At 60.0% G+C, this 16,856-nt stretch overlaps 3 protein-coding genes across 5 annotated transcripts; all 3 read right to left on the bottom strand.

The window, feature by feature from the left end:
• Nucleotides 1–868: 868 nt before the first annotated feature.
• Nucleotides 869–3,606, bottom strand: SNRNP27 (small nuclear ribonucleoprotein U4/U6.U5 subunit 27). The gene is made up of 6 exons (XM_064472643.1): nucleotides 3,482–3,606; nucleotides 2,413–2,527; nucleotides 2,155–2,267; nucleotides 1,923–2,002; nucleotides 1,737–1,801; nucleotides 869–1,198 (listed from the first exon to the last, which is right to left on the bottom strand). Exons 1-6 carry the CDS (start codon nucleotides 3,516–3,518, stop codon nucleotides 1,144–1,146), a joined length of 465 nt encoding a protein of 154 aa, XP_064328713.1. The 5' UTR covers nucleotides 3,519–3,606; the 3' UTR covers nucleotides 869–1,143.
• Nucleotides 3,607–3,901: 295 nt separating this feature from the next.
• On the bottom strand, nucleotides 3,902–13,823 carry ADD2 (adducin 2). Of its 3 annotated transcripts, XM_064472649.1 has the most exons (15): nucleotides 13,717–13,823; nucleotides 12,820–13,003; nucleotides 12,302–12,440; nucleotides 11,780–11,931; nucleotides 11,032–11,112; nucleotides 10,791–10,940; nucleotides 10,551–10,694; nucleotides 10,355–10,453; nucleotides 9,844–10,020; nucleotides 9,481–9,738; nucleotides 8,940–9,059; nucleotides 8,730–8,819; nucleotides 8,476–8,632; nucleotides 8,262–8,384; nucleotides 3,902–7,267 (listed from the first exon to the last, which is right to left on the bottom strand). In XM_064472649.1, the coding sequence occupies exons 2-15, from the start codon at nucleotides 13,000–13,002 to the stop codon at nucleotides 6,966–6,968; spliced, it is 2,175 nt and encodes a 724-aa protein (XP_064328719.1). In that variant the 5' UTR covers nucleotide 13,003; nucleotides 13,717–13,823; the 3' UTR covers nucleotides 3,902–6,965. The 3 variants fall into 3 exon arrangements, with proteins under 3 accessions (XP_064328719.1, XP_064328718.1, XP_064328720.1); XM_064472648.1 differs by lacking the exon at nucleotides 13,717–13,823 and having other exon boundaries at nucleotides 12,820–13,075; XM_064472650.1 differs by lacking the exons at nucleotides 8,476–8,632; nucleotides 13,717–13,823 and having other exon boundaries at nucleotides 7,058–7,267; nucleotides 12,820–13,075.
• FIGLA (folliculogenesis specific bHLH transcription factor) lies at nucleotides 13,037–16,195 on the bottom strand. Its single transcript, XM_064472527.1, has 4 exons — nucleotides 15,971–16,195; nucleotides 15,520–15,672; nucleotides 15,128–15,283; nucleotides 13,037–13,174 (listed from the first exon to the last, which is right to left on the bottom strand). Exons 1-4 carry the CDS (start codon nucleotides 16,193–16,195, stop codon nucleotides 13,037–13,039), a joined length of 672 nt encoding a protein of 223 aa, XP_064328597.1.
• Between the last annotated feature and the right edge of the window lie 661 nt (nucleotides 16,196–16,856).

Below are 16,856 nucleotides of genomic sequence, written 5' to 3'. Positions count from 1 at the left end.
CCGCTCATTGGGCGACGCCCCCCCCGCCGCGTTACCCATTGGAGAAAAGGTGAGGGAGTCCCCGCCCAGCGCCCGCACGGGAAGGGAGGGCGTGAGGGGGCCGTGCCCGAGGCCCCGCCCCGCCCCGCCGTCATTGGGCCAGAGCTCCACGCCCTCCCGCCGTTAACCCGCCCCCTCCCGCCCAACCGCCTCACTCCATTTGGCGACACGTTTTGTCACACTTCCCGCTCGGACAGCCAATGGCGGAGCGAGAAAGCAGGGAGGGGGCGGGGCAAGGGCTCCAGGTGGGGCGAGGCTGAGTTACAGGGACCCCCGCCCCGGGGTCCCCTCAATTGCTCCCGCACTCCGGGCAGGGCCAGGCGCCCCCCCCAGCCTGGGAGTCCCCCAGCACAGCACCCCCATACCCCTCCAGAACACGGCGGGAAGTGGGGAGGCCCCTCCCAGCCCCCCAAAGCTGTAACTGGGGAGGATAAGAACCACCCCCCCATCCCCCAGCACCTCTATTTTGACCCCAGGGCTTCCCTCAGCCTCTCCCCAACCCCCTCGGTGTGAGCCAGGCATTAATTAGCAAAAGGTGTTAATTAGCAAAAGCCATAAGGGAGGAAGCGAGCAGAACACGGTGCTGTCAGAAAAAGCCCAGTGGGGCTGTCAAAAACAAAACAAAAGGGAGTTTCTACAAAAAAAAAGTGGCTTTCTGCCAAAAGAAGGCGGCCACAGCCACACACGCAGATTTTAATTTATTTGTATAAATTTATAGGTTTTTGGGACACGGGTAAAGTTCCCGCGGCAGCTCGGGTGAACAAGCGGCCACAGGTTTCCAGCAGCCTCCTCACCCGTTTCATTCCCCAGTTATAAAAATAAAAGGAAAAAATATATCAGGGGTTTTATTGTCACAGGGGACGCGGTGTGATGACAAAAAACAACAGGAAAAACACAACTAAATCCCAGTGGGGGTTGTCGTAAAAAACAACTCAAAGATGCCAGGGAAGGGTGGCTCGTGGCCTCTCCAGCTGCTAGGCAGGGTGAGCGCGGCGGGATTTGACGGGAATAACCCAAATTCCTCCAAAATCTGGTCTCCGAGCGGCCTGTGCCGGGGAGCAAAGTCCTTCTCAGCGGGTGGTTCTCCCCCGAGCAAGCCCAGCGTCAAGCGATGAAATCCAGTGGTCTGTTGAATCCTCCTTTTCTGTTCATGTACTGCCTGCAGCCAGAGGGAAGGAACCAGAGTCGGCACCAGGAACAAAACCCCACTGGGGCTCCCAGCTCTGAAGAAATCTGTGTAAAAACACCAGGGGGTGGCCCGTAACTGTGCCCGGTGGCCACAGGGAATCAAATTCCCCAAGGATTTGTACAAAGGAGGGCAAGAAAACTCCCGCCGAGGGGGCACCTCGCATAGGTTGGACTGTTTGGGCACCCCAGCGCTCACCAGGGCCATCTGGCTAAAACAGGCACCGGGCTTCATTTGGGTAAGAAACAGGCAAAAAAAAGCATGCAACACCCTCCTTTCACTCCTCATCTCTGGCCTTTCCCCGTTTCCAGGAGGAACCAGAGGCCTCTCACCCCACTCTAACACAAAAAACTGTAAACTTTGCTTTTTTCCGAAGGCCTGAGAAGCTGGATCGCCGGCATTGTGCGGCGAGAGACAGCGGCTTTGACATACGGCTGCAGAGTTTCCCCTGCGCTGCATTACCCCATCAAAACAATTCTCTTTCTATCAGAAAAAAAGGCTGGCCACAAACCTGTATTTCCTCTTCTGTGACACGTTGATGGCGTATGCATTTGCGGCACCGTCCACCTTCTTCCCCTGAAAAGACATATAGAATAAAGGTCCCAAAACTCAGCATATTATCTCCGAAGAGGGCACGGGGACACTGCCGAGCCCATCAGAGGCGGCTGCAGGCTCCACCACACCGATCCACACTCACTTTTGTTGTGTCAAAAGAGGCGAAGCCCATCATTTTCATCATCTCAATCTCCTCTTCCGTCTTGCCCTGCAAATCTTCCTCTGCCGAGGCAACAAAATAAGAGAGTTTGACAAACGCAGCTGGCGGCGTTCACCGAAAACATTTTAAATAAGCACCAGAGCGTCCCCAGGGCTGGTCCCAGCCCATGTGGGGAACTTAGGACATATTTAACACGGAAAATCCACCCACTCACCTGTGATTTGACGCTCTTTGCTTTTGGAGTCTTTTACCTCCTTCTTCTCTTCATCCCGCCTTTCCTTCAGCCGCGGCGGGGAGGAGGAGCTGGATCGGTGCCGTCTCGGCGACCTGCAAACGCAGGTGGGTTGGCAGCTTCCAGGCTGTGCCGTTACCACAGATGGTTTTACAGCGTCCCACTGTCCCTGTGCTGCCCCACCTGCACCTCACTTGGGCTCTCTGGCCCCACCCCGGTGCTGGCATTTCTGCCCCTCACCTGGACCTTCTCCTGTGCGGGGAACGAGAACGGCTCCTCCTCCTGTCCCTGTCCCGGGACCGCTCTCTTCGCCTCCTCTCCCTCTCCCGTGAGGTGGACCGTGAACGCCTGCGCTCTGCTCGGAGAAAGGCAGTGTTTGGTTTAGCTTAGAGTCATAGAATCACAGAATCATTAAGGCTGGAAAAGACCTCTGAGATCATCAAGTCCAACGCCCAACCCAACACCCCCAGGACTCCTAAACAATGTCCCCAAGTGCCATGTCTACATGGCTTTTGAACACCCCCAGGGATGGTGACTCCCCCACCTCCCTGGGCAGCCTGTGCCAATCACTGACTACTCTGGCAGGGAAGACATTTTTCCTAATATCCAACTTAAACCTCCCTTGGCACAGCTTGAGGCCATTTCCTCTCATCCTATCACTAGTACCTTGGAAGAAGAGACCAACCCCCCCCCTCACTCCAGCCCCTCTCAGGCAGCTGCAGAAAGCGAGAAGGGCTCCCCTCAGCCCCCCCTTCTCCAGGCTAAACCCCCCCAGCTCCCTCAGCCGCCCCCCAGCACACTTGTGCTCCAGACCCTGCCCCAGCTTCCTTGCCTTTCTCTGGACACGCTTCAGCACCTCAAGGTCCTTCTTGTCCTGAGGGGCCCAAGCTTCCACTTCCCCGCATCTCTCTCCGCTTTTCAAAGAAAACCCCCAAAAAAAGGACACCTCCCAAGCAGAGACCCCGCAACAGCCCCCGCCCCCTCCGCGGCTGGGCTCAGAGATCCCCACCGGCACCCGCACAGTTCGGAAGAGCGGCAGGAAAAGCCCTTCTCCCGGGAGTGGGGTGACCAACCTGTCGGGTGATTGATCCCCGAAAAGCTGAGGAAGAGGAGGAGGAAGAGGAGGCGGAGGAAGCGAGCCCCTGCCCTCTCGAGTGAAGACGCGAGGCCTTCTCACGCCCCCTCCCCCCCAAAAGGCCCGCATTCTCCCCCCGGGTCCCCTCGGCGCAGGCCTATCCCCCCGGGGCCAGTTCCCCCAGTGTCCTTCCTCCCACCCGCCCCCTCCCGGTGTCGCCCCCCCCCTCCTCACCGCGCCGCGGCGGCGACCTGGAGCGGCTGCGGCCCATGGCCGCCCCTCCGCGCCCCCACTTCCGGCCGGCCGGCCCCTGGCGACGGCACTTCCGGCTCTGTCGCCCCGCACTCCCCCCAGAAACCGACGCCGTCGCGCTTTGGTTCCGCAGCGAACAAGGCCCGGGGGCGGTCCCCAAAGCTGAGCCCCTCCGGCCCGTTCTCCAGGGCACCCCCCCGCATCTGGGGCCGGGGTCCCCCCACCACGGCACAGGCCCGCAGCGAGACTGTGATAGCCCAGCCCACCCCAGCCCCAGCTCCGTCCCAGGCACCACCCTAGCCCAGCCCCAGCCCCAGCCCAGGCTTAGGCCCAGCTCTAGTCCCAACTCCAGGCCCAGGCCCAGCCCCTCAGATACCCCCTGAGCTCCACAGCGCTGGCGGGTGCCAAACACGGGGTTTATTTACAGACAGGCGTTACACAGCGCTTTCCAGCCACGATTGTCAGACACCGGCGTTTGCCCTGGTCAGGCCGCAGGCAGGGGGACGCCCAGCTCCCGCCTGGCCCTGCTCCCCTCCAGCTGTGGTGGCAGACCTGGGGGCGGGCAGCCTCCTCTTGGCCTCATTGCGGTGGGCGTTGAGCAACAGCACGCTCACCAGCCCCAGCCGGCAACACGGGCGCTGAATCCAGTTGAAACCCTGGCATTGCCCTCCTTTCCTGCGGTGGGCAAAGGTGGAAATCCAGCCTCTCTTCAGTTGAGGGTGCGAACATGGGGAGCAATGAGCAATCAGCACCTCTCGGGGCACCGGATCAACGATTTGCCTCGCAGCCATCAGCCAGGGATACATCCCTGCCTCCCTGCTGCAGAAAACCCACACCCTGCGCCCGGCCTGGGGTGCTTGGGGCTAAGCAGCCTTGCCCAAAAGAGGCAATGAGAAAGCAGCAGGCCAGGGGCCTGCCAGCAGCGGCAGGGGAGAGGGGAAAGTTATCCGGAGGGGTAGTCCCAGGGGGAGCAGACATGCCCTGACAGAGAGGAGCCGTGGCATCGATGTGATCCTGTATCTGTTTTCTTCTAGCTAAGCAGCAAGGGCCCACATCGCGGTGGCAGCCATTTAAGGCTTTCTCCCTGCTGAAGGCACCGGTGTCTCTCGCTTCCCTATGCTGCACAAGATGCCTAGTGTGCCCCAGACTTCCATGGGGTGAGGAATAAATCTCTGTCTCTTCTGCAAAGCCCTGGCTCTCAGAGAAAAGGGGTGACAGAGCCCCTGGCGAAAAAGCGGCCGCAGCCTCCCTACGGCAGCTCCGGGGTGTGCGGCAGTGTTGGAATTCAGGTAATCACCCCGGGAGGGACCATGCTGTCTTGGGGAGGCAATGCAGCCACCCCTGCGGGCACTATTCCGGCCTGGATCATGCAGAGGGACAGGTTAGATGACAAAAATGCCCTCAAAGAGCCTTAAAAGCAGTGGCAGTAAACACCCCACGGGAAACTGTTGCAGAGCTGTGGTTTGTGTCTCAAAGGTTTGTGGCTGCTGAATAAGTGTTGAACGCAGGCTAGAGCACAGGGCTGGTGTTTGCGCCATCCCTTGCAGATAGTGAATTTAGGAACTTGGGGTCTCTCCCCTCTGCACACCCCGGTCCTTGCAGGAACATGATGGGGAGCTGTGACTCCAACCCCAGCACCGGAACTTGGGCTGGACATCGGGCAGGGCAAACGTTCTCCCAAAAAACTGAGCTCAGGGCAGCTCTGGGGCTTCGGCAAGATACCAGCCAGGGGTGTATTTTTGCAATTTTTAAAAACTTTTGATGTTTATACTTTTCAATTCAGAATGCACCTGGCACACCCCATATCGCAGTTCTGCAAAGAAAACCAACCTGCGTTTGCAAGCCTCCTGTCTTTGACCCACAGCTGCTTGCACAGGCACAGCTCCCTGCCTGCACCCCGCTCTGCCCTGTATCCTCACTGCCCCCAAAACTGCCGCCTGGCCACAGGCTTTCTGCTCTTCTGGAGGGGAAAACAAAAGCCAAGAGCTGCCTCACAGCAGCAAAAAGACTTTGAAAACATGATGGTGGCATGTGTGAGAATCACATTGAGGCAATTGCCCTCGGAGGGGGGGATTCTGGGGCTCCCCAGTACAGCCCAAGCCCCCAGTGAACAGGACCTAGTGGACACTTGGGCTGTGGCAGGGAAGCCCCGTCCCCACAGGCAGTGCTGCCCACGCAGGCAGGCTTGGGGCAAGCACCCCTGGAAGACAGCAAACCCCTGTGGCTTGCAGGAGAATAGGGGCTGGTCCTCTTGGTTTTATCCCCTAAATACCAGTGCTGGAGCGACTGCGGGGCAAATCAGCATCACTGGTGTTCTTCTTTGCCTAGAGCACGGCCAGGAGGTTGTAACGGCAGTCATGTCACCGTACGGAGCTGGAAGCCAGGAGGCAAGGCTGGGTGGGAGGGAAATGCCAAGGAGGATTTTTAACTTGTGCTCAGGAGTCGAGAGCTGGGGAAAAGCAATGATCTGGCCTCGGCCGCACAGATGGGTGCTCGCCGAGCCCAGGTCAGTGTGAGCAGACACCGCACAGGCTTGGCCCTGCGTGCCGGTGTTGCGTGAAGCGGTGGTGGGGATGGGGGTGGCGGCGTCGGCAGTGCCTCTGACTGAAGTGTATCGGCAGCACGTGTTCATCCCGAAGTAGCACTTAGTGAGTGAAGTTTTGCTCAGTTTTAAATAACACAGACACTTCGTGGAGGCTCTTTTCTTCTCCCTTCTCAGGCGCAGTTCATGTGGTGCGGCAAGGGCTTTCCCGGTGGCGTGAAATCCTGCTGTTCTTCCTCGTATGGCAAATACACGGGATGGGGGCACCAGGAGAAGGGAACAGAAACTGGCTCTCCGGACCAGGGGGAGGAAGATTACGATCCAGGAAGGAAAGGCTCCCAGGCCCACTGCCTTGGCCTCTCCTTCAGGAAGAGCAATCCCCCCACCTTTGGCTTGATCTAATTCCTCCAGTGAAGCAGTGAACAATTTTGCCTGGAGGTAAAGCCAGCGCCATTCCAGTGGAGCTTGAAACAGAAGGTAAAAAAAAAAAACCAAACAAACAACAAAACACCCTTTTCTTCCTCAAACCAAGCAGGGATCCAGGCTGTGCCCCACATTTCACGAGGGCTCTGCAAGCAGCGAGTGGGGAAAAAAAAAACCACCCCAACCCTCAGTCCATGCGTGGGAAGGGGCTGGTGCCCAGGAGGGAGAAGGGAGAGCTCGTGGGAGGAGGGAGATCGCAGTGGGTGTTTCCCCAAGCGGCAAACAGGGGCCACAATCTTTCATAAGCTCAGTGACCACCTCCAAAAGCGGGTGACGGAGGACGAAGTGCCTCGTGCCAGGAGTACCCGGAAAACAACTCGCCTCCAGGGTTTTCGGCTGCGCCTCGGCCAGACGCACGACGCAGGAGCCGTCCCTCTGCCTCGGCGCCTCCGACCAGAGAGGTGCCCAGCCGCTGCTGCGGCAGGAGGCCTCGGAGGAGACTCAAGATTCAATCTTTTCCTTCTTTTTGCCTTTTTTCAGGAAAGATGGGGTCCGGAATTTCTTCTTCTTCTTAGAGGGCGATTTGGAGGGTGAACCTTCAGGGGAGACAGGGCTGCTGGTCACGGTCTCCTTCTCTTTGGGGGCATCTGGGTCGGCGTTGGCTGGGGAGGTCGTCCGGTCCCCCCCTTTGCCCAGGCTTTCCTCGGTGCTTTGCTCCTCATCTTTCCCATTCACCACCGCCGGCGGCTCCTTCTCAACGGTGGAATCGGCTGGCGCTTGGCCACCGTCTGCCTTCTTGTCACCTTGGCAAGGGGAAAGGGGAGAGGTGAGGCCTGGGGCAGCAGTGGCCAGCGCTGTGGGGATTTAAATCTCCCCCCACTCGCCATTTTGACCTGGGCAGGAGCAGGATTTGGCCCCTGCGACAGAGAGCGCTGGGACCCGATCCCCTCCTGCTGCAGGCACTGCTTTCCTGAGCCTTCCCCCCTCCCCGCAGGACAAGCGACGGTGGGATGGAGAGCTGGGAAGAGGCAGGTGGGGAGGGCAGCTGGCTCCGTCCCGACCTTGCCACTGGAAATAAAGCAGGCAGCAAAGAAAACGAGGTAACCCAAGGCATTTCCTTCTGCAAAACCCTGAGTGGGGCACCACTCCCCATGGGAGCGCGTCTGAAACGGGCCATGGAGAGCAAGGTCACCCCGAGCTAGCGGGGAGCGCAGTCACCCGCGTCCCTCCTCCCACAGTGAGGCTCGAAGACAGCCTCTCCGTACTTACTACGGTGACAAGTATTCAGAGTCAGAGGTAAATCCTTGGGTGAAAGCCACACGTGGAGGAAAGAGAAAGGAAGACATTGTGGAGACAGACAGACACCATGAAACACGATGAGAAAGCCAGAAGCCACGCGCTCCCGCTGCCCTCTCGCATGCCCTGACACCCACCATGGTTTGTAGGTGACAAATTTGCACTTGGAGGCATATCATAATGGGAATACTGCACCTGCTGGTGCATTAGGAGGGGGATGGAGGTGTCCCCTGCCGCCCGGCAAAGCCACCGGTGGATGCTGACATCCTCCCACCGTGATGTTCACGGCAAGCGTTGGATTCGGTGCCTTTGCCGGTGTGAATCCCCACCAAACCCACCGAAGCGGGGACCCCACCCCAGGGAAAGGCAAAGGGACCCAGGGGTGCCATTTATCTGTCTTTTCAGTGGGATTTGGCTACAGCCACCCTCATCCCCTTGCTGGAGACCCAGCTCCTCATCTCTGCTCGGCTGGTGAGCCCGGGCACTCGCCAGCCCACTCACCCTCCGAGGGCTCCGCAGGCGTCGGGGCCGGGCTCTCTGCCGGTGCTGGGCTCTGCGGCAGGGAGGCGGGGGGCGATTTGGTGGGGGGAGCCTGGCTTTCCTCTGCCGCAGCGTCCTTCTCACCTGCCAGGAGAGAGACGTGCTGGCCCCGAGGTCTGCCGGGTGCCGGCCCCGAGGGGGATTTGGCATCAGGGCTCTCCTGCACCCCTCCTACCCTGCAGCCCCAGCTTTTTCCTCTCCACCTCCTGCTTGTACTCCTCCAGCTCCTGGTCGGTGAGCTGGCTGAAGGGGTTTGGCGGCTCCGGCTCAGGGGGCGCCTCTTCCCGGGATGCCTCTTTGGCCTCTGCATCCCCCAAATGGCTCTCTGTGGACTGAAACAGCCCCAACCCCCAAAGCGGCGTCACCCCCCTGACTGGTGGGGTGCCGGGGAGCCAGGGAAGGGCTGGGTGCTCTAGGGGGGGCACATACAGGGCTGCGGCTGGTCTCGGCGATCACGCTGGCCAGCAGCTGCGACTGGGGCCCGGCCGACTTCACCTCCTGGCGGTTTTGCTCCCGGATCTGCGGGTGAGATGCAGAGTGAGGACAGAGAAAAAGCCTCCCCCTGCCTTGCCCCGCGGTCTGCCGAGACCCCTGCACCCACATCTGTAAACCTCTAGGGCTTTCGGGATGGGGCTGTACCTTGTTTCTCATCTCCAGCACCTCCTGCGGGTCTGTGTAGAGGGGCACAAACTGGTTGGGGTTCTCGATTCGGATGGGGGTCCCACTGCTGCCTTTTTCCACCTCGTCTGCTTTCAGCCACTGCATGTTGCAGAGATGAAACCCCAATAAATATGTGCCATGGAGAGAGGAGACCCCGCTAAATGCATGTTGTGTAGAGGGGAGATGCCAGTAAAGCCCACAGTGCTCGGCCCCCGGGCTGGGGAGGTGGGATTTTAAAATAAATGTTATTTCGAGGTGGGGGTAATAGAAGAGGAAAGGAAAGCCTGTGTTAAATAAAGGCACCGAATTAAGCATTTCTGACTTCTGGAGGGTTCCCTCGTTCTTTCTGCACACTAAATTTTGGTGGGATCAATGACATCCCAGGCATCCCCCCAGCTACCTTTTTTTTTTGGTACCCAAAATCCACCCCCCTACCACCTGGCTGACACCATTCCACGAGCCAGACCCCTTCCCAGATTAACCCAACCCCCCCCCCGGGGATGCAGCAGCAGCCCCGCACCGTCGTCTTTGTCTTCTGGCTGCTGGCACTGCCCTGCTGCTCCTCGGCCACGTTGACCCTCATGTAGGTGTTGGGGGTATTGAGCCACCGCGTCTTCTCCTTCTGTTGTTTTTGGGCATGCTGCCGCAGCGCGGGAATGGGGGCGGCCTCCTCCTCGAAGACGAAGGCTGTCACTGTGGCAGGGATCAGCACGTCGCTTTTGGGTTTGCTCTTCTCCTGCACGAAGGGGTAGCGGTAGGTGTAGCCTGTGCGGTAACCCTGGAAAAGCAGAGCGTGCTCAGTCATGAATAGTATAGGGATAAAATGATATTTTTATGCATTTTTGGGGGAGCTCGCCACATTTCAGCAGTGGCGGGTGCTCACCAGATTGTCCAGCATCCTCATGAGGGCTTCAAATTCATGCTCGCCCAAGCGGCTCTTCTGCATGGGCCCGAAGGTGCTGCCAGCCCAGCGCACTGAGCCCACCTCATGGGGCCGGTGCTTGGCACGCTCCAGCACGATCAGGTTCTCCACGCCGCCCGCGCTCGCCAGAGCCGACACCTATGGCCAAGACCGGGGAGACGCAGCTGATGCAGCCGTGCGGGGAGCAGCGGGGATGGCCCCAGACCTGCCCACAGCCGCCCTGGCTGCCGGGCTGTGCCGCTCTGTCCCATCCTGTGCATTGTGCTTGTGGCAGAGACCTGGCACAGCTCAGTACACAGTTCCAGGGCACCGCACTGGCAGCAAAGACCTGGCAAGGCTCAGTGCGTGGTCTCGGAGCAATGTGCTGGCTTCAGAGACCTGGCACAGCTCAACGCATGGTTCCAGGGCACTGTGCTGGCGGCAGAGACTGTACACAGCTCAGCGCACACCCTGACACGGGCCAGGCGCTCACCTGGATCTCACAGGCCGCCTGCAGATGGAAGATGCTGTAGAAGGCCTCCTCGGCAGTGTCACCCAGCGCCAGCACCCCGTGGTTGCGCAGCACCAGGATCTGCAGCACCAAAGATGGAGATGTGGGATGTCAGCGGGACAAGGAGGAAGGAACAGGGACTCATGGTGGCCCTCACCCCCCTCTGCCAACCCCTCACCTTGCAGGTAGGGCCGAGGGATTTTTGGAGCTCGACTCGATCGGCTTCATCCTCCACCTCCCCACGGTAGTCGAAGTAGGCGACGTCTCCCAGCAGCAGGGCAGCACGGGAGATGGGCAGCACACCGCAGCGCATGGCCGACACCTGCGGCGGAGCAGGCAGGGCAACACCCTCTCCCTTATCCCCCCCCAAATCTTATACCCCCCCCCCCCAATCCATGTCCTCCCGCCTATATCTTACTGCGGCGGTGGCTGGCGTGTGCAGGCGGATGATGCAGCGGGCATCGGGGCGGGCGGCGTAGATGGCGGCGTGGAGGCTGAAACTGCGGGCGTCGGGAGCGAAGCCAGTGCTGCCCTGCTCCACCACAGCCCCCAGCACATTCACCTTGATCTGCGGGGGGGGGGGAACGTGGAGGCTCAGAGGGGCCTGGATCCCCCCTGGGGAGCGGGGATGGCGGGGACACGGGGACAGGCATGCTCACCAGGCTGGCTGCTGTCACCTCACTGCACGCCAGCCCCTGCGGGGCCACCAAGAAATGCTCCTGCTCCTTGCTCACCCGCAGCTGCGCCAGGAAAAAGCCCATATAGGTATAAAAACATTAACACCCACCCCCAAAAAAACTCCTACTCCCCCAAACCTTCCCCAAAACCCCAACCCCTGCAAAAAAAACCCAATTCCTCCCACTGAACTCTCAGGCCCCCCCAAAAAACCCAAAACCCAAACCCCAAGCCCCCTAAAAAACCAAGCCCCCCAAACCCTAAAAACCCCAATCCCCCTAAACACCCCTCCAAACCCCTCAAAATACCCCAACCCCCCTCATGTCCCCAAAAAACCCACCCCTAACCCTGCCATCCCCCAACCTCCCTCAAAGCCCACCCAAAAAACCCCAATCCCCACAAAAGCCCCAACACCCCCAAAAACCCCAAACTCCTCCCAACAAACTCCCAGCACCCTCAAACCCCCCAAAAATACCTAAACCCTCAAGCTCCCCCAAAAAACCACCCATCCCCAACCCCTAAAAAACCCAATCCTCCTGAAAAGCCCCAAAACCTTCAAAACACCCTGAAAAAGCCTCAACCTCCCTCACTCCAAAAAAAAAAAAAAAATTAAAAACCCCCCAAACCCTGCCACCCCCCAAAAACCCCCAACCTGCCAAAAAATACCCTAAACGAAACCCCACGCCCCCAGTCCCGTCCCCCCCCAAAAGACAGCCGGGTTGGGGTGCTCACGGTGACGGCGGCGTGCCCCAGCTGTGCCCAGCCGTAGAGGTCGAGCAGGCGGTGGATGCTGCCCACCTTGCAGCGCATCAGCCGCTCCCCCTTGGCCAGCGCCGGCACCTCGGGGCCGTGCAGGTCGTTGATGGGGGTGACAGCCGCCAGCCCTGGGGACGTGACCCCCCCACTTTGGTGAGTGGGAGATGGGGGTGGGGTTTGACCCACACCCACCCCCAACCATGGGGGCTTCCCCGGGGAGGGGGGAACGGAGGGTTATAGAGCTGGGTTTGGTGGCACCCGAGCTTTCTGGAGCACCTGGTTAGGGTCCACAGAGTGACCCCCCTGCCCCGTCAGTCCCCATGGCCCCCAATCCCCTCCTCTCCCCCTTGCCCTTCCTACTAAAAATAAAAGGAAAAACGGAGCCCTGTGGGGTGTTTTCTCACTTACAGCCCCATAAATTAAGAAAAACCCCTCACAGAACTTCACCAAACTGTTCCATTTTCCCCCAAAAAAAGCCCTTGGTGGGCGCGGCCGTACCCATGGGGGAGGTGGGAAGGATGGCAGGGGACGTGGTAGCCATGAAGTCGGCGATCTGCCGCAGGGCCCAGACATGGGACGAGTTGTTCCCCTTCTTCATCTGCTCCTGGATGAGGCTCTCCAGCTCCTCCCTGAAAGACTGCGGCACCCCGGCCCCACCGGCGTCACCTCCCCCGGGGAAGGGACATGGTGACCGAACAGGGACCGTCCGGTGGCACCGGGGTGGGGACACCACCAGACTGGTGGTGGCAGCATCACCAGGTTGGTGGCAGCAACGCCACCGGCTTGGTGACACGGTGACGGTGGTGGCACCGGCAACTCAGTGATAGCAGCACCACGGGCTCGGTGGCAGTGACATTGCCAGCTTGGTGGCACAGCAGTGGTGGTGGCACCATCAGCCAAGTAGGGACATGCCCCAGGACAACACATGGTGGCGTTTTCTTTGGGGCAGGAGGGACACGGCTGGGGACAGGGGAGATGGGGTTGGGGACAGGAGGGACAGGGTTGGGTCCCCTCACCGGGCTCTGGAGGATCATGGTGACCCGCTTCTTCTGCTCCATCATGTTGAAGTCCTGCCGCAGGTTGGCTGCCATGTTCCGCGCCCGCAGGTACTCGGGGTCATCCTCGGCCGAGCGCTCCGAGAAGCGGGGCCCGGGGGCGGGGGGCGAGGGCAGGGGCTCCGGGCTGGCAGCCATGCTCATCCTGCCGGCAGGAGGGACGGACAGGCAGCGTCGGTCAGTCCTCACCACCTTCACCTCCTCCAGAAATACAGATTGCGAAGAAGGCACCAAAAATATCCCCCAGCTGCGCTCTGTAGATAAGCCCCAGCCGGCCCCCGCCCTGCCCGAAGGCACAGCCCATCGGTGTGATGAGCTGGCAGACAGGGGACACTCAGGGTGCGGGGGGGGGGTGTCCCTGCTGCCTGCACTGCCCGCGCTGGGTGACCCCCCCGCCACTGAGGAAGCAGCAGCTGAGAACGGGCAGCTCGGTGCACCGATGGGAGCAGCACCGATGACACCACCTTTGGGGCGGCTCCGAATCGGGGTCACGCACCACTGAGGGGGCCACGCCATGGTGCAGCTGCATGTTTTTGGGGGCTGATCCCAGCCACCACAGACCCCAGAATGCTGGTGCTGCCCCCCACCATGGCTGAAAGCATCTCCAGTTAGGTGTTTTGGGGGTGATGCTGCAAAGGGGCCCCCCAAAATATGGGGCACCGCTCACCCCCAAAAATATGGGGCGTTGCACATGAGCAGGAGACGGTTGCCCAGACCCAAGCTGCTTCCCCAAATCCCGGGGGGTAATCTGCAACAGGCCCCCCCCATCACACAGCGCCTTTGCTAATGCAAAAGCCGAGCCCCCACCCACCGCAGCCCCCCATGACCCCCCCCCAGTTTTGCTGCACCAGGACTGACCTGAGTCAGAGGGAAGCAGGGAGCCTCTTCCAGGCTAAAATTCCCGGGGTGGGGGTCCCACAGTGGCCCCCGGCCCACACCGGAGGGTGAGCGTCAGGCAGCAGCGAGGTCCTGAGCATCCCAGCAGGATTTCCCCCCAGGGAGAAGGAGGAAGAGCAGAGGGGTCTCTAAGGGTTGCCCCTTAATCACTCGGTTCTGGGCGGGGGGGGCACCCCCTGGCTGCACCCTCCCCACCCAGCATCCCCGGCCGCCTCCGCCCTCACCGCACCCAACGCCGCTGCGGCAGCCGCAGGGATGGCGGATGAGGATGAAAAAAATAGGGGATTTTTTTGTGGGGAGGGGCTGCAGCATTGCACCCCCCCATGGATGGGGATGGATGAGGGTGGGGTCGGGTACCCACCGCCCTCGGAGGATAAAGGCCTGGGGGGGGGGGGATGGGGATGTGCTGCAGCCCCCCCATATCTGCATGCAGCCAGCTTGGGGGATGAGACAAAAGAAGGAAAAAGGGGGGGGGGGGGGTGTCACCCAGCTGATCCCCCCCCTCCCAACCCCCATCCCCCCCCCAAACCGTCCCCGTCGGAGTGGGATGCTGCGGCCGGGAGGATGCTGCCATCACCCACCTCCTCCTCCTCCTCCTCAGAGCATCCTGACAAAGGGCCGCCCCCCACCCCCCCCCCCCCGCGCAGGTCCAGCTCCTTCTGCCGACACGCCACGCGTGGCCCCGCCGCCTCCCCCCGCCCCGCCCCGCCGGGGGGGAGGGGGGGAACCCCACGGAGCCCCCTGGGAGACTCAGTGAGTGCAAACAACCAGGGAAGGGAAACACACGCAGCATCACAGGCACCCCAAAAATCCCATTTTATTACAAGCTCGTTAATTTGGAGTCATTAAATAAGCCGTTACCTGGCAGGGGAAGGAGCAGCAGGGCTAATTACTAATTACATTTTCAGAAAGCAATTAATTACAGCTCTGGCCTCCCACTGTGTTTTAGGGGGTGACAGACACCCCCCTCAACCCCCATTTTGGGGATAGGGTGGGTTGAGGTGCTGTGTTACCAGGATGCAGGGCTGGACCCAGCCCCAGGACAGGAGCTGCAGCCCCAAAAATCAGTGCTGGAGCATTGAACTTAGCCGTCACACTGGGTCCCCCGCAGACCTCGGCAGGACACCCCAGCTTTTCAGGGATTGGCAGGAAAAACCTTTTAAAAAAAAAGATATTTTGCTCCTTTGGTATGTGTTGGGGGGGTAAAAGCTGATTTGAAGCAACCCCTGGTTAATGTCAACGTAAATCAGAGGCTCCCCAAAAACGCTGAGCCCACAGGTGGAAGCTCCCTGCAAGGCCCATGGGTGCCCCCACCCACCCCTGGGATGCCCCTGACCCCACTGTGTTCACCCAGGGCTGACCCCCAACTCACCAGCCCCTTGCCCTTCTGCAGCAGCTCTGGGCAGGGGGGCAGGACAGGGGGAGCCCACGGGCACGGGGGGGCACTGCCAGGCCAAGTCACAAGGTCCTCTGCTGGGGTCACCCGCCTGCTGTCATCCAGCTCCTGCTTGACATCAGCCTCCTGCCGCTGGGAAAAGGGGGAGAAAAGGCAAAAGGCAATTTAAAAAGCCACTGAAATTGAGGTGTTTTCTTTTACCCCCCTCCTCAACTGAGAAACACCCCCCCGCCCTCCCCCAGAATAATAAGTCAATTTATTTTTAATTTTAAAATCAATTGCAACCTGAAAAGTCCCTATCAGGCCCCCCAAACCCTCACATGTGTTTGGATACAGGGTCTCTCTTTTGGGGTGAGTGCTCCCCATACCTCAAAGCCCCCGGTTTCTTCCAAAACCAGGTGGAGCAGGCGAATGTACTCGGCGGCAGCTTTCAGGGTGTCAACTTTGCTGGGCTTGTGGTCACGGGGGATGAGGGGCACGATGGTCTTCAGCCTCGAGAAGCCGCTGTTCAGGTTTTTAATCTGCCAGGAGGAAATAAATCAAGTTACACCCCACAGGGATCCATGGTGGGGGGGACCCCAAGATTAAACTGGGCTCCCCTAGGATTAAACCAGGGCCCCCAAATGCAGAGTGAAAGGCAAATCCCTCCATAACCTGCTGCAAAGCAGCCTCAGGGCAACGCTGCCGGCTGTCCCCCAACTAGAGCAGCCCTGGGGTGGCCCTGGGTGCCACCAGGATGGGACATCGCTTGCAGGCCCCTGGGATTTGCAGCCAGCTCCACGGGAGTTGGTTTTTGGGGTGCATGAGGTGTCTCCTCACCCTCTCACGCTCCTTGGCGTTGGCCACCTGCCGTCGCTCCAGCACGTCCGCCAGGGCCCCAGAGGGCTGGTAGCCCCCCGATGGCTGCTTGCGCAGACGGACAATGGCAGCGGCACAGGGCAGGGGGCCGTAGCGCTGACTCAGCACCCTCTCCAGCACCTCAGGGGCTGGGGTGGGCAGCAGGACCCCTGCTGGCTGCCCCCCATCTCCACTGGCTTCCCCCATACCCAAAGGAGGGGACAGATCCTACACCCCAGCCTCACCCCACTGCACTACCTGCCTCCCCCAAAAAAAAGAAAGCTAGAAAAAGGCCCTTAAATACTCTGGGAGCCCAACGAGCTGCAGGTGGGGCCCAGCCCAGGCTAACGAGCAGAGCAGGTGTGGGGATGGGAGGGGGCTCGGGTCATGCCTTGGTTTCCCCACTCAGCAGTTGAGCCCCCAAAGCCGGTGGCCACAAAGCATTGACCCAAAAAGAGACCTGAAAACACCCCTGGGAGCAGAGGGGGGACCCTCATGGGGGACAAGGCCTGATGCCCTGGGGGTGGGCAGCTGGCATTGCCCCGCAGGGAGAAGCAGGGGTTTGGGAAGCTTCATGTGTCCCTAAAAATGTGGGAAGCTCTTTTGGGTGGGGAAAATAAAAATATCAGACGTTTGATAACGGTGAGGGCTGTTTCGGTAGATGGCAGTGTTAGTCCCTGCAATGCTGGAAACCTCAGTGCCGCCAGAAAAAAAGGGAAATTCCCCTTTTCCTGACCAAAACTGAGGCCACAGGTCACCCCGGGTTATTCACCATGGGAGGAACCTCATCGAAGTCCCATCCCCAGGATGGTTTTCCCCTTCCCAAAACACCACCCAACCTCCCTTCTGGTGTTTTTGGGGAGAAAAG

Source organism: Phalacrocorax carbo, chromosome 24 (assembly GCF_963921805.1).
Source record: "Phalacrocorax carbo chromosome 24, bPhaCar2.1, whole genome shotgun sequence".
NCBI classification, from domain to species: Eukaryota; Metazoa; Chordata; class Aves; order Suliformes; family Phalacrocoracidae; genus Phalacrocorax; species Phalacrocorax carbo.
The sequence above is the reverse complement of the archived record's forward strand: the minus strand, read 5'-3'. Positions and strand labels throughout refer to the sequence as shown.

Excerpts from the sequence above, each read along its gene's own strand:
- FIGLA (XM_064472527.1), bottom strand. The coding sequence starts at position 16,195 with ATGGGGGAAGCCAGTGGAGATGGGGGGCAGCCAGCAGGGGTCCTGCTG. Across the intron at positions 15,284-15,519 it reads AAGAAACCGGGGGCTTTGAG|CGGCAGGAGGCTGATGTCAA; the intron begins GTATGGGGAGCA and ends CCCTTTTCCCAG. Across the intron at positions 13,175-15,127 it reads TGCAGAAGGGCAAGGGGCTG|CTCATCACACCGATGGGCTG; the intron begins GTGAGTTGGGGG and ends CCTGTCTGCCAG.
- SNRNP27 (XM_064472643.1), bottom strand. The coding sequence starts at position 3,518 with ATGGGCCGCAGCCGCTCCAGGTCGCCGCCGCGGCGCG. Across the intron at positions 2,268-2,412 it reads CCGCACAGGAGAAGGTCCAG|GTCGCCGAGACGGCACCGAT; the intron begins GTGAGGGGCAGA and ends CTGCGTTTGCAG. Across the intron at positions 2,003-2,154 it reads CAAAGAGCGTCAAATCACAG|AGGAAGATTTGCAGGGCAAG; the intron begins GTGAGTGGGTGG and ends TTGCCTCGGCAG.
- ADD2 (XM_064472649.1), bottom strand. The coding sequence starts at position 13,002 with ATGAGCATGGCTGCCAGCCCGGAGCCCCTGCCCTCGCCCCCCGCCCCC. Across the intron at positions 8,385-8,475 it reads GAAAAAGCTGGGGCTGCAGG|GTGAGAAGGACGCTGCGGCA; the intron begins GTAGGAGGGGTG and ends CTCTCCTGGCAG. Across the intron at positions 7,268-8,261 it reads GCCTGCGGAGCCCTCGGAGG|GTGACAAGAAGGCAGACGGT; the intron begins GTGAGTGGGCTG and ends CCCCTTGCCAAG.